Source organism: Medicago truncatula, chromosome 4, assembly GCF_003473485.1.
Source record: "Medicago truncatula cultivar Jemalong A17 chromosome 4, MtrunA17r5.0-ANR, whole genome shotgun sequence".
NCBI lineage: Eukaryota > Viridiplantae > Streptophyta > Magnoliopsida > Fabales > Fabaceae > Medicago > Medicago truncatula.
The window spans coordinates 8,643,998-8,659,242 of NC_053045.1; the positions used below are offsets into that span (position 1 = coordinate 8,643,998).

Consider the following 15,245-nt stretch of genomic DNA (forward strand, 5'->3'; position numbering starts at 1 on the left):
AATGAACAATAACAGAAGTTCCATTAGGAAAAACAACATTCATAGGTTTGATTTTGTGAAAAGAATGTAGTAAATTCAAATATGAACAAATGTGTTCATTAGCTCCTGATTCAATAAGCCAATGGTTCATTTGGACATTCATAGATCAAGAAATGACAATGTTTATACCTGAAATAGAAGGAGAAGCAATGTGGTTTCTGCTATCAGGATTAGGGGTAGATGCTGGAGAAACCAAAGATGATTGCTGAAGCAAGGATACCAAATGAACATATTGCTCTTGAGTCAAACCAGTTTGAGACTAATAGACCGAGAATCAATGGAACTCTCAGAAGCAACAACATTAGAAAAAGCATGGGATTTATTTGCATTGGGATATCCATACTTCTGGTAACAGAAATCCACAGTGTGGTTGTTCCTGTGGAAAAAAGTACAATTCTTGAGGTATTCTTTGATCGAGTAGAACCTGAAGGAGGTTTACCACGACCATAGGGCTTTCTTGCATCTGCAGCATTCACAAGTATGCTTGAATCTTCAATAGGAACAAATGCAGGTGCAGTGTTGTTACTTTCCTCTTAGACAACCATTGAATATACCTTGTTAATTGAAGGTAAAGGATCCATAAGCAAGACTTGAGTCTTAACAACGGAGAAAGTATCATTCAATCCAGCGAGGAATTGAATTACTTGATCTTCCATGCGAAATTGTCTAGCAGCACATAGATTCACAACGACATGGATAAGGACAAGTGCAACCAGGCTCTGATACCATATTAAGAATGTGATAAAAGTGTGAAATGATTCATTAACCGAAAAAGGATTACAAGGTAGTATATATACTAGATGCTAATTGTACTACCTTAAGAGGATTGTACTATCCTCAAGCTAAAGTACAATGTAAATCTAGTTACTTGTACTACAAGTTTTCTTGCTGTTATCCATATATTATCATTTGAACTATCATTATGTAATAGATTCCTCCAGTCTGAATTGTTGGTGTTTTAGTAAGGATTGTTATCTTCATGATTACAGTGAATTATTGACAAATATCACATCTTTCATTTGACCTTCTTCTCCTAATTGGAGCAAAATGAGGTTTATGCATGTTTATTAGAGTTGCAATACATTTTTCTACTTCAGCTGCCACCGCTTCTTTAATCTTCTTGGTGGTCAGTACAATTTAAGTCATACCGTATTCAAGTTGATTTAAGTCAACAAGGTCCCCTTTTGAACCACCGCTTTTTTCATACAACTCCATTTGTTCATTTGAGGTGATGGCTTCAATAATCTTCCTGTTTCCACTGGTATTTTTTTTTATTTTTTTTAAAGACAAGTTGAGTATTTTTTGCATTTTAACAAACACCTTAACCACAGTTGTTTATACATTATATAATATATTAAGAATTGATTACATATGAATAGAAGGCAAGCGGACAACAAGTTACACAGTCACTCCTTTGATGGGTTTGTTTGAAAATATGAATACCATTCTTCTTTAATTTCAAGCCATATCTTGGCATTGATTTTTCAAACACATGTACAACTAGTTTAAACTTTAATGTAATGTTATTGAACTAGAACAGTGAAAGCAAAATTTGGTTTTTACATGACTGATAAATCTGCACTAAATATTGTTGATATTGTGGGGGGAAAACAAAGAGTTGGAGAATGAGATTGCAATAGGGTGAGTGACCAATGATCTGAGAGAAACAGGAACAGTTAATATGATCAATATAAGAAGTATCAATAAAAAGCTGAAAACTAGTTAAATATGTGGCCACCCTTGGAAAGGGATGAGCTACCCATTGACATGTTTTGTTATAAATTTGACACTAGAGTTGTTAAAACATGAAGAGAAGAAATGTCTAAAATCAGAAACTAAGGCACCAAACTAAGAGACAATCCTTCTTGATGCTATGTAAGAATTTGTTTCCATGTAAGAGTAAAACACATCTAACTCCACTTGTCATTCTATCAAACCAAACTACAACTTCCTAGTTGTTTGCTTCTTCTCTTTTCTCCAATTATATGCCCTTGTATCTTTTGGCACATACAATATACACAATCAAGTCAATAGCAATTAGAAATGCTGTCAAGAAGAAAAACCTGTCTAAATGACCATCATTTAGATTAGGTGAAACCCAACCATGTTGTCCTTGACCACTTGATGTAATTTTATTTACCACAGTCAAGAAAAAGTTACCAACATAACAACCAAGTGCAGATGAAAACATAGACAACCCCATTCCCAAGCTTTCCAAGCCATCCGGTGTTTGTGACGTGAAAAAGTTCATCTGTGCTACATACACAAAAGCTTCTGCTATTCCTAAAAGCATATATTGTGGTATCAACCAAAAAATACTCAAAGAACTCATCTCTTTACCATCATTGCTGGCAAAACTTAATCTTCTCTGCTCTACAAAACCAGCAACAATCAATGTTATTATTGTAATGCAGAGTCCGATGCCAATACTTTGTAGCTCACTTGGAAGTTTTGGAGGTCTTTTCATCACTTTAATGTATAATGGAATAATAAGAACGTCGAGTAATATGATAAATGTTGATGTGCTTATGATATCAAATGCTGTCATGCTTGAAGGAGGGATCTGAAACTTGAAAAATGTTCTGTCCATTGTAGAACCTTGCTCAACAAATAGAGAAAGCAATTGTATGAAAACACTAGAGGAGAAGATTGTGCAAATCCATATTGGTAACACTCTCAAAATATATGTCACCGCTTCGCTTTGTGTTAGACTGTTAAAATTCCATTTGTATGATTTTTGGCCTTTACCAAGTAACATCTCAGTTGCCTCATCAGAAACAATACCAGCTCTATCAAAAAACCTGTATGTCACCAAAACAAAATGAATAAAGAAAACATCTCAGTTGCATCATCAGAAACAATATCAGCTCTATCAAAACACCTGTATGTCACCGAAACGAAATGAATAAAGAAAATTTGGAGACTATTTAAAGATATTTTTTACATGTTGCTTTCCTCGTGTTTGTTATCCTTTAACTAAAAAAAGTAGTCATAGAATACTTGACAACTTGCAACAGATTGTATGGCTAACACTACTATACTTCTTGAACTTTTCAATATGCTAGTAGTGTTAGCTCACGTCAAAGCTTTTTTGAAATTGGTTTACTATTACAGTTAATAGCTTGTATGAGGACTTGTCCTTATAGTTTTCTTGTATTTGAATTTGAGTATCTCTCGTACTCGTTTTTTTTTTTTGTAGAGAAAAAGTTTAGGCGGGATGAGGTCCTGGGGGCTCATCAGGACTAGGGAAAGCCTCAATGCTCAAATAGCATTGACAAAGAGATACATATTACTCGCCAATGAAGTTCTCACATTGGCATCTGGGTTTGAATCCAAATCCTTGTGAGATCTGAGTTGAATCCCTAGAAACTAGACCAATCTATATTGTCCCCTTGTACTTGTTTTAATTTAATATTTTGATTATAAAAAAATGCGAGAAAAATACAATCACTTCCATTTGTTCTTAAGAGACGTACCTGAGGCCATTTGCGTGGTGTATTCGTCTAACACGAGTATCATCCCCTTGAATACCATCGTGGTAGAGATCTTCCCCAATTGATTGTATTTGAAATTTCATTTTCTTCAAAAAGGGTACAATCAGTTGTGAAAACTTAGAGAAAGGGTTTCCAAAAGTCTTATAGTGTCTGTATCTAAGAGTTCCACTCAACAAAACAAGAAATGAAACACCTGCACAACATGTACATATCCAGAATCCAAGCACCCAATGTCCTGTAGTCTCTATGTAAGCCAATATAGTCTCAGCAACCAATGATCCCAAGTTCAATGCCACATAAAAGTAGCCATAAATTGAGGCCTTGGATCTTTGTTCTTTAGGTTCTTCCTCATCAAATTGATCAGCACCAAGTGTTGGTAATGCAGGGTCAGAAACTCCACTTCCTAGAGCTATTAGATATATTGATAGGTAAAAAAGTGGAAACTGATTTTGTGTATCTGATTCACATAACTCTCCTATTTGTTCACAACGATGTGGTTTGAGTAAAAACAAGTGAGTTGACAAAGATAATGCCACCAACCCCTACATAAAATGAAAGCAAAGGAAAATTGAACTTTAGGATAGATATCATTTTAGATCAATCTAGCAACATCATGAAATTAAAGTGAGTGGTTAGTCCTACAGCAACTAGGAATGGACTAGATGACAGAATTATAAGAGAGGTGACCCATATACTCAAAATCTTAAGAGTTTGGATAGAGATGTGGTATCAAGGTCTCCTAATTGTCCTAATCGTTAGTGTGTTATGATTCTTGTGCTCGCTAAAACTATGCAACAAGTGGTATGATAGTCTTGATTCGGTTTGATGGGTAGCAAAAGAGGATAAAGTAATGTAGGAGACTCAGGATTGGGAGGGAGACGGTGGACATTCAAGTGTGAGTGGTTAGTCTCACAGTCACACCACGTATACTCAATACCTCGAAATTTTGGTGAAAATGTGGTGTACAGGTCTCTTAGGAGTCGTAATGATTAACCCATTGTTGCTCCCGATGTTCTCCCTAAATACCAAACACAGCAACACCAAGAAGGTATTATTCATTAACGGAAAATGATGAATAGCACGACACAATTGTCGTGCATATCCCGCGAACTATGTGGCGTCTTGATGGGACCATCTCTTAAATTCTATTTCATACAAAAAGTCCAGTTTAACCCTAGATTCGTTTGCACTACAACTATGTGACTTAACGTCGGTGCGGCAAAACTCAGCCATTTTAAATCTCGCAACAAATACTTTTTATATAATCAAAAGTAAAGTGATTTGATGATTTTGAATCTTATAATGAAATGAAACTTGCTGCAATATGAGAAGTATGGAGTAGTGGTTGTATGGAGCCTCTATTTGGTAACTTTGAAGACAGCAACAATGGAAGCAATGAAGACAAGGGAGACAACAAAGATAAGTTGTGACATGTCGGTTGAGGCTAATAGTATCCACAAAGCTCTGCTATGTGAAGCGGTCATGTGATAGAGACAAGGACATAAATGCTTTCTCTTTTGCATATATTTATTTCAATATTTATTGTTTATGTTAAATAACCAGATTGAGTAAAAAATAAAATTAAAAATAACCAATAAAATGGAAAGTGCACGTGCTATAGTGCGTGTTGTGCAATTCGTGGGTGTCTCATGTCGCACGATATAGCATTTCTCTTCATTAACATAGTCTGCCTAATTAAGTTATTGATCCTATTAGGTTTGCAATGAATTTTATAACAAAGGATAGGACAATTTGTATGCAATGCTTAATGCATTGTTTTTACTGTTGTACAATCAGAGTATAACAAGTAGATTTTCACATATTCCAGAGAGTTAAGTGAGGGACACCAAAGGAGTAGTGGAGTACTAATCAGGAGGTGGAGAGTTCAAAACTTGGAAACTAACATAATCCACTGACATTTTCTTATCTAAGAAAAAGTTATTATACTAAGAGCTACTTGTCATATTTTAATTAGATAACAGGAAAAACAGCAACTAAAGCATTGAGCCAATGACATAAGATTTGTCCTGAAGAATAATCTAAAAATGCTATTTTGAACTCTTATCTAAACTTGTGATGCGCCCTATGGTAGGAATGGGGTAACAACTCCTAAACTTCTGTTAACGAAAGAGAAAAAAGCAGAAACATACTGAGAATATAGTTGCATTTGTTAATATAGCTGTGTGAGAATATTGAGTTCTCATGACCATGTTGATTACTTACTATGATGAACACAAGTTGGAATATAATGCAAGTGAGGTATCTTCCTAGATATGAGTCACTGAGAAAAGCTCCAATTAAAGAGAAGAAATAGGTAGTTCCCATCCATATGCTAAAAGTGTTTGCTGCCTCAACATTAGTCTGTTTCAATACTAACTTGCAGAAAATAACCAAATTTGCCTCCACTCCTGCGAAAGCCACTGCAACCAGTCCTTGGTTCACTGTCACAATTTACAATTCTATACATAATTAGTCAATATAAAAATATGGATATGGATATAGGTATTGTTTGGATAAACAGTTTTATATAAGTGCTTACGTATGAGTTCTTTCTATAACAAAAGATAACATAAAGTCAAATTATTTTCATATAAGCTATAAACTGTTTTCATAAGATAGATATTCTAGAGAGTTAGGCTCTGTTTGGTAAAAAATAGCAGATAACTTATAAGCTAACTTATAGGGATAGTTGATACCTTATAGCGGATAAGCTAGCTGATTGAATTTGTAGTATTTGATAAAGCTAGCAGTTGAACTAGCTTATAAACAAGAAATTATGTTTGATTTTTTCAATTAAGATTACAAGCATAAAATTGAGAGAAAAAAGAAAGTTATAAGATTTAAGATTTAAGCTATAAGCTACTTGAATTAGGGCCTGGTTGGATTGGCTTATTTTTTAGCATATGCAAAACAGCTTATGCAAATAAATAAGCTTTTATGCATTATTCATAAGTTTGTCAGGGTAGCTTATGAACAAACAGCTACAATTTTTGTTAGTGAAAACTTATGAATTAACATAAAAACTTATTTATTTGCACAAGCTATTTTTCATAAGCTAAATAATACAATCCAGACAGGCCCTTAGTTTATCAGAAAACGTTATAAGCTAGAAGCTCAAAATTGTGTCTTGCGAAAAAAAGTCTTCATATAAATAGGTTAAAAATGTCTCAATATCCTAGCACAAATGACAAAAATGCCAAAATTGCTAGGCCAAACGCTATGAAAGGAGTTCAAACCTCCTGCCCCTCCACTTGCGTGTGAGAGTTTTAAGTGACTATTGTTGTTTCATCTATCTACCAAAACAGAAGAAATATAATAAGTAAGTTCGCCCAAGTCCCAACAGACCCGTAATCTCACAAGTGCTCGAATAAGTCAATCCAAACAGACCCATAATCGGAAAAAAAACACCTAAATCATAAATATAATGAAGGGTGTGTGGATAGATACCTAACAACAATGTTGCACTTCTCCATCTACCTGAACTATTTTTCAAAGCTGGTTTTCCATAAAAATCAACCGACCCATCTTTTGTACAAGAATTGATACCCTCTTCTTCAACAACCTTACAAATCAATTCAAAAAATTAATTAAATAACAACAAGTGCATATTTTTTTCAGAACCCGCATAAATTAGCGTATTTTCACAAAGCTTATGGTGAATCGAATTGGAGATGCTTTACCTGTGACGTAAAATCTTGTTCGTTTCCATCCATTGTTATCAACAATGCACGGGAGAGAGGTTTATAGGAAGTTAGGTTTTACATATACACGGTCAGTGTAAACCAGATTTTTTTTCTCTCTCTTTTTCTTTGTTTTGAAAGGATAGAGGAAGGGAAGACGACCTAAAACTACTGGTTCGTATGTTGGTTTGGTAGGTAGGATGAAAATCGATAATTTTTATTTTCTTTTCGATATCGAAAAAGCTTAATTACAGTTTTGATCCTTTAATTATTATAGTCTTGCGATTTTGACGCTATATAAAAAATAATATTAAATCAGCCTCTTAAGTTTATCTTTTTTATTTTTTATTTTTGGCTCTCTATATAAATTTTGACCAAGTCAATACATACGTGACACCTACATCACTTAAAGTGAGGTGCCACATGTGACATTCTATTTTCTTAGGGTGCCAAAATCGTAAGATTATAAAATTAAGGGAGGCAAAAGTGCAATTAGCCCTATTAAATAAAGTGATATGGGTGTCACGTATGACATTGACCCAATCAAAATTGATTTAGGGGTCAAAAGTGCAAAAGAGGATAAACTTATGGGGTTGATTTGTTATTTTTTTTATAGGGAGCAAAAATTGCAAAATTGTGATATTGTGATACTAAGGGGATCAAAACTATTATTAAGCCTACTGAAAATCGGTGATTTATTTACTGTTTTCAACTTAATATAGTTTTTTTTTTTAATTATATTAAATTTTGAAGAAAAAAATAGTTGATGGTTAAATTCAAAATGATTCGAAAAAGGTTTAAGGAAATACATTTGTATATGATGTCTAGTTAGACTAGAAATGATGATACTACTATGTTGAATATGATGTCATAGTGTATAAGTGAGATGTCATAGTGTATAAGTGAAAAGAAGTTATGAATCGAATGGTTTGCATAGAAAACAAAATTGAAAAGAAATACTAAATCACAACAAAAGTTCAATTAATATTGGGAAACTAAGTAGTGTTGGGGTGCAGAGATGGACGAAGCTGGCACTAGGAAGCATAGTTTTAAAATTCGGTTTGTTCATCAATTCAGCAGGGGTACTGAGTCACTAGGTTAATGGTTAAACCATTGGATCATTGGTTGAACCGCATAACTAAATCGAATTAAATTGAATAACTTGGTTTGATGACTCGGCCTTAAGAATAATTTTTTATAGGTATTTAATCAGATTAAATCGGATTGAACCGATGATTCGGCCACTTAAAAACTAAGAAACTGACATGTAGCATTATTTGTATAATAGTATTTCGCAACCAAAAAAAAATGTATAATAGTATTTGAATAATTACATTTTGTTGATAGGAAATAGTTTTGTTTTGCATATCAATTAATTTTATGATTGTTGTTGTTTAAGTATTATATTATATTTAATAGTTGTAAACAAAATATTATTTTTAATAAAGATCTGCTCTTCATGAATGAAAAAAAAAAAAAAAAAAAAACTTGTTCTCATTAATGAAAAAATTGAAGAGGTTATACACTTACATACATAGTTTTAAAACTCGGCTCGGTCATCGACTCGGTAGAGGTACTGGGTCACTGAGTTAATGGTTGAACCACTGAGTCATTGGTTGAACCGCATGACTGAACCGGATTAAACCGGATAACTCGGCTAGTTGACTCGGTAATAGGATTAAATTTTTATAGATATTTATCCATATTAAATCGAATTGAACCAATGACTCGGCCACTTAAAAATTAAAAAACTAACATATTCAAAGTATATATCAAGCTAAATTTATTTTTTAAAGCCATAGAATATCAAGAAATAACAATTATTCAATAAGAAATAACAAGTTATTTCAAAAAACATTCTTCAAAAAACAATACTTTATAATTTTATTTTATTTTTAAAAGATGATTTATAATTTTTCAATTTTTTTAGAAGGAACTTTATAATTTTTCTTGATATAGGCTTTGTAATTGCACCTTCATAGAACATTTGAATTGGGCTTATTTCACAAGCCCATTAACCAAAAGTAAAAACCCTAATTATCTGATAGTTGTAACAAGACAAGATCATCACACACACAAACAACAGCTGCCGCACAATTAAGCTTTTCCTTTTCTTTCTCTGTTAGTTCTTTTCCTACTGTCCATTCAGCTGCAATCTCAACCTTTTGAAAACCCCCTTTCACGGATTCAACGCAAGAGAGAGCTGAATAAATTCAACAAGAGGCGATATGCTTCCAGACTTTTGTTCTGTTTCTGTTTTTTTTTTTTTTCCAAAACAAAGCATTGGACCGGCGGTTCTGTAAACCGGCCGAGTCACCGGTTTTGGCCGGTTTTAACCGAGTCATTCCGGTTTCCACCGGTCCAATTACATAACCGATCCATTAAGCTAACCGGACTGGACACACCACCGGTTCACGGTTCAACCGGTCCAACCGTCCGGTCCGGTTTTCAAAACTATGCTTACATATATAATAAAGGGAAATGCTAACCGGTCTTCCCGGACACTGGTTAAGGATATGAAAAAGAAAATGTGTAATTAATTTATAATAAAGTCAAAAATAGTTTTCTTTTATGGTAATAATTATCTTTTATGTATGTTTAACCATTGTCCCAGAGGCATCTCTTAGCATGACCCTATAATAAATTGCATTTGTTAACACAAACAAGAGGTTAATGCAGTGGTTAGGTTCCAGTGATTCACTCTCATAAATTGCATTTGTTACCACTATCAAAAAATTTAATTTAGGAACTTTTTTCTACAAAAGTCAAATCATTTAAAGCATAGAGAATTACTATTAATTAATATTAAACCAGAAATAATATAGCATTAATACGTGTTAAAAGGATTTAATTAATGACTCTAAAAGTAAAATAAGTGTTAAACCGGTTCGCTCGGAAAACCGGCCGAGTCATCAGTTTTATCTGATTTAAATACACGGCCGATCTGATATATGAATCGAACCGGAACACCTATCGGTTCCTGGTCGGACTGGTTCGACCGGTCGATTCGAGCCGATTTTTAAAACTATGCTAGGAAGATTCAAGTGGGAATATCGATGCCTTTTTTTTTCCTTCGTCTCGCAATATGGTAGACATTGGTATGTGCATACGGGACAATACAAGAAGCTTTGTCCTCACGGTGACTCATTGAATTATTACGAATAATTGTAAAAATTACAGTAATTCGTATTTCCAAAACTCTCAGTTGAGTTTAATCGTAGGAAAGCATATGAGATCGCTCACATATTAGCACGTGTACCTATACCTCTAACTAGATCTCATACCTTTGTTGATGGACCTCATGTCTTTACGACTTGATATCTAAATTACGAATAATTGTAAAAATAACAGTAATTCGTATTTTCCAAAACTCTCAGTTGAGTTTAATCGTAGGAAAGCATATGAGATCGCTCACACATTAGCACGTGTATCTATACCTCTAACTAGATCTCATACCTTTGTTGATGGACCTCATGTCTTTACGACTTGATATATAATGAAATGATATAAACCTGATGTTTAAGTAAAAACAAAACAAAACTTAGAAGTAACATCGTGTTAATCCATGATATTTAAAATGTCTGAGTTGTGACAACTTGATCTGAAAATTCTAAAATAGTACATTTGTTAATAAAATCAAGGTTAATTTAGATGTGACACATCTTGCTAATCTCACGTGTTAAGGACATTGATTTTGTGACAACTTGGTGATTTGAGTATTAAAATGATAACTTTTATTATGAAGTATGATTAGTTTAGATGTGGCATATTGTTAATCCTCGTTTAAGATGCTTTAATTGTAACACAATATGGTGATCTTAAACTCTAAACAAACAATTTGTTAATAAATTAATATTGACATAGATGAGGCATCTTGTTAATCTTTGTTTGAGGCAGTTGAATTGCGTAAAATTGGTAATCTTAAACTTTTCAATAATCAAATTTAAATCAATAATCGATTAAACGCATCACAATCAACTTTTTTGTACTCAATATCTTTTTCTTCAACAAATGCATGCTATCCTCTTTTTATCAAACTAATCTTTTATCAGAATCATTACAAAAAACAACATTTCTTTAAAATCAACTAAAACACGAATATTTTATACCAAAGAATTATCCAGCTTTGAATTGTTCCTCAGACAAGAAGATATGTAGGAGCAAGAGACCACTCTTATCAAGCACAATAATAATAAAATATTTTTCCTCTCTCTTTAAAAAACTACATTTTCAATCAAACTTGTATTTTCATTTGCACTTAATAACGGAGGAGAAAATAAAATGTTATAAAGTTAGCCAAATATTTCACAATTAATTAGAGCTAATCATTTTCTTAAATGGATGTTGTAGGGTATTAATATCTTCCTTACACATAATCGACTCCTAAACTTAAAATATAGTTTCTTTGACCATTTTTAAAATATTTTTTTAATATTTTTCCTATTTTAATAAACTTTTGTGGCGACTTCATTATTTTTAAACAACGTTTAAAATTTAGGTTGCCGCAATACTCTTCTATCATGAGTGTGGTGGGTTGGTGGCTTCGTAACAAATCAATTTAAAGGGTTGGTAGGGACTAGGAGAGAGATGGAGAAAAGATTTGGTATGAACAATGTACCATAACATTTCATGGATATGTTTGATCTAATCGTCAAAAATAGTTTTTATTTTTTATTTTTAATAATGATAAAAAGTAGTTGTGCATCATACAACACTTGATTCACTTGTGCATATTAGAATAAGTCATGTTTTAAAAAATATAAGTCGATCCATTTTAAGTTAGAAAATTTATTTAGAGAGAAATTTTTTTTAATAAAGGACGAGATACTTGTATTTAAAAAATAATAGAACAACTTTATTAAAAAAAATAATAGTACAACTATTGAACATGTATGTAATACATTTTTTCTTCATATGGTTTTTGTCACTTTATTTTTAATCTTAATGATATCTTGGATGAACAAAACAACATTAGAGTGAGAAGATCCACCTTTTTCTACAGCCTTTTTAGCAATCTCAGCAAGCTCTCTAATCCTTTTTCTTCTTTCTTTACATTCACTTGTCTCATCCATTAACACTTCTATTCCTCTTTCAACATCTTCCTTCTTCACCAACACACCACTTTTTTCTTCCTCACCCCATTGCATTGGACTCTTCACCCCAATTTTTACACCAACTTTCAATATTTGCACAACTAAACATTCATTAAAAAATTGATCTCCAAAAAGTGGCCATGTAACCATTGGTACACCAGCACATATTGCTTCCATTGTAGAATTCCAACCACAATGTGTTAAGAATCCTCCAATTGCAGGATGTGACAAAATCAATAACTGAGGGGCCCAACCCTTAATTACTAAGCCTCTATCATTGATTCTTCCCTCAAATCCACTCTCCTCAATCCATTTTTCCAACTCTTCTAACTGATTTCCCTCTCTAATAACCCAAATAAAAGGTTTTTTTGTTGCTTCTAATGCTAACCCTAGCTCTATCAACTGTAGTGATGTTAAATTACATAAACTTCCAAGGCATGCATATATAACACTCTCATCCTTATGAGAATTTAGCCACTTCAAGTGCTTCCATTCATGAACTAAAACTTTGTTACTATTACCTCTTTGAACCTTATCCAAGTCATCAATGTTACTAAGTGATACAGGTCCAATACACCAAACTTTGTCATTTTTCATCTTTTTAAAGTCTGTTGCATATGTTGGCTCTAACTCCTCAAAAGAATTTGTGATTATCCCATAACTACTCATTTCAGCTTCAAGCATATCCTCATTAAATTGTTTCAAGGCTTCATTGATCTTTGTTGACCCTAGTCCTGTCTGTGCTAGGGTCATTTGAATTTTGTCAGGGATATCAGGCAAATAAAAGTATTCAGATTCTTTATTAGCCATGATTTCCATAATATTACTGACATGTAAATTATGTATATTGTAGAGCCAGAAGCAACTTACTGGAGCAAAAGAAATTCTTGGAATATTGAACTTTCTAGCTATGTGGATTGTATATGGCAAAAACATATCAGAGATAATACAAGTTGCTGGTGGTGTTAACTCTTGAAATATCTTTTCAACTTCTTGTTGGAGAAGTTTTGATACATTGAAGAAGTTTGAGGCTAGGGCAAGTCCAGGCAGCATGTCAAGATTCTCACATCCTTCTGGTAATCCAAACTCTTTACATGGAAATTCAAGTTGGATTAATTGAATGTGAAGACCAGATTCAACATAACGTGCTATAATTGATGTGAACCTAGATGCATTTTTTGGGGTTGTTACTATTGTAACTATAACATTTTCATGATGTGCCAATAGTTTTGCAGTGTCCATCATGGGGATCATGTGGCCTTGTGCCATCATTGGAAACAACACAAAGTGTAGCTTTGGATCTAGGGTTGCCATGCTTCTGTTGTTGGAAGGATTAATGATATGATGTTATTTGTATATATTGTACATGTAAAATGAATGAATGAATAGACTTAAAGTTGTAACACATATTTATATACCAATGAATGGTGTAGGTTTCATTTTTTTTTAAAGTACTATAATCAATATTAAAACTACTAAAGAAGTATCAATATACAAAATACTCCCTTTATAAGTCGATTTTGGAAAGAAAAAAAAAAAGAATTGTCTCAAATTATAAGTCGTTTTACAATATCAATGAATTATTAATGATAATTTTTCTATTATACCATCGATTATTTATTACTTTCTCTTTTATCATTTCTTTAATTTATTTTTTTATAGCATTTATTAAGGACAATTTTGTAAACAATTTATAATATATACTTTCTATACAAAATATATTATATTTCTTAATTTATGTGAAATTTTCAAAATGACTTATAATTTGGGACGGACAATATTTTAAAAAAGGGTTAAAATACTTTTTGTCCTTATAAATATTTCAACTTTTCGTTTTAGATCTTCAACAAAACTTCTTCGACTTTTAGTCCTCAAATTTTTTCAATCACAACATTTTGTCTATACTTTTAAATCAACTCATGTGTATCGTTCGAAATTTTAAGTTTTTGTTTTGTAGTTATATTTAGAGTAAATTACACTCCCCTCCCCTAAGAGAAGCTTGAATTACACACCCCTTTCCTCTTATGTTAAAATATACACTTCCCTCCCTTGAAAAATAAAATTTATACTCCCCTCACCTATAAGATGCTTAAATACAATTCTCACCCTTAATAATTAAATATACTCTAAACTTTAATCTATTTTAAGATAAATAAATATTTTTATAATATATACCAAATTTGAACCATCATTTAAGTAAAATAAATTAATTAATTTATAATTTAAGTGTCAATGATAATTAAATTTAAATATTTTACTATTAATTTTATAATTTAGAATATAAAATTAACTTTTAAGCAACCATACTTTATTGTCTTTAGTAATTTTTTACATATTTTAATTTTATTATGCTTGTTTCATATTTTATAATAGGGTTTAAAACTATATGTTAATAAAATTGTGAATAAAAAATAGCGAAAAATATGTATTCAAATTTTGATAATAGTAAAATAGACCCGCAATACTATTTTTCTCGAAGTGTGTTCGATTTTTTTTTTTTTTTGACTAGATTAGTAGAAATAAAAAAATTTATTGTGAGAGTAAAGTGTAGATTTTGACTTAAGAGGGGAGGAGAATGTAATTCAAGCTTCTATTAAGGGAGGGGAGTGAAATATTTCCCAATATGTTTTGAATAAGAGGGGAGGGGAGTGTATATTTTAACATATGAGGGGAGGGGATTGTAATTCAAGCATCTTTAAAGGAAGGGGAGTGTAATTTACTCTTATATTTATAATATTATAAGAAGTTCTCCAAACAAAAATTAGAACTATTAGACAAAACATGATTTAAATTTAAATTTTTAGGTTTTTATCGCTTAAAAATTTGATATTCAAAAGATTTTTTTAAAAAATAATATGTATTTTTAAAAATAATCAAATAATATGTATTATATGAATATGTGTCGTAACCAAAAAAAAATATGAATATGTGTCTAGATA

The 15,245-nt window shown here is 32.1% G+C and overlaps 2 protein-coding genes across 3 annotated transcripts; both read right to left on the reverse strand.

Moving 5' to 3' along the window:
* Window positions 1–1,697: 1,697 nt before the first annotated feature.
* Window positions 1,698–7,406, reverse strand: LOC112421297 (protein NRT1/ PTR FAMILY 7.3). 2 transcript variants are annotated; one of them, XM_024782450.2, is made up of 5 exons: window positions 7,214–7,406; window positions 6,981–7,095; window positions 5,757–5,974; window positions 3,516–4,075; window positions 1,698–2,840 (listed from the first exon to the last, which is right to left on the reverse strand). In XM_024782450.2, the coding sequence occupies exons 1-5, from the start codon at window positions 7,244–7,246 to the stop codon at window positions 2,021–2,023; spliced, it is 1,746 nt and encodes a 581-aa protein (XP_024638218.1). In that variant the 5' UTR covers window positions 7,247–7,406; the 3' UTR covers window positions 1,698–2,020. The 2 variants fall into 2 exon arrangements, with proteins under 2 accessions (XP_024638218.1, XP_024638219.1); XM_024782451.1 differs by lacking the exon at window positions 7,214–7,406 and having other exon boundaries at window positions 5,757–5,992.
* A 4,673-nt stretch (window positions 7,407–12,079) lies between these two features.
* On the reverse strand, window positions 12,080–13,699 carry LOC11429480 (UDP-glycosyltransferase 73C6). The gene is made up of 2 exons (XM_039832865.1): window positions 13,177–13,699; window positions 12,080–13,044 (listed from the first exon to the last, which is right to left on the reverse strand). Exons 1-2 carry the CDS (start codon window positions 13,618–13,620, stop codon window positions 12,124–12,126), a joined length of 1,365 nt encoding a protein of 454 aa, XP_039688799.1. The 5' UTR covers window positions 13,621–13,699; the 3' UTR covers window positions 12,080–12,123.
* Between the last annotated feature and the right edge of the window lie 1,546 nt (window positions 13,700–15,245).

Excerpts from the sequence above, each read along its gene's own strand:
- LOC112421297 (XM_024782450.2), bottom strand. The coding sequence starts at position 7,246 with ATGGATGGAAACGAACAAGATTTTACGTCACAG. Across the intron at positions 7,096-7,213 it reads AACAAGATTTTACGTCACAG|GTTGTTGAAGAAGAGGGTAT; the intron begins GTAAAGCATCTC and ends TTGATTTGTAAG. Across the intron at positions 4,076-5,756 it reads TCCAACTTGTGTTCATCATA|GGGTTGGTGGCATTATCTTT; the intron begins GTAAGTAATCAA and ends CATTTTATGTAG.
- LOC11429480 (XM_039832865.1), bottom strand. The coding sequence starts at position 13,620 with ATGGCAACCCTAGATCCAAAGCTACACTTTGTGTTGTTTCCAATGATG. Across the intron at positions 13,045-13,176 it reads CAAGAATTTCTTTTGCTCCA|ACAGGACTAGGGTCAACAAA; the intron begins GTAAGTTGCTTC and ends ACCCTAGCACAG.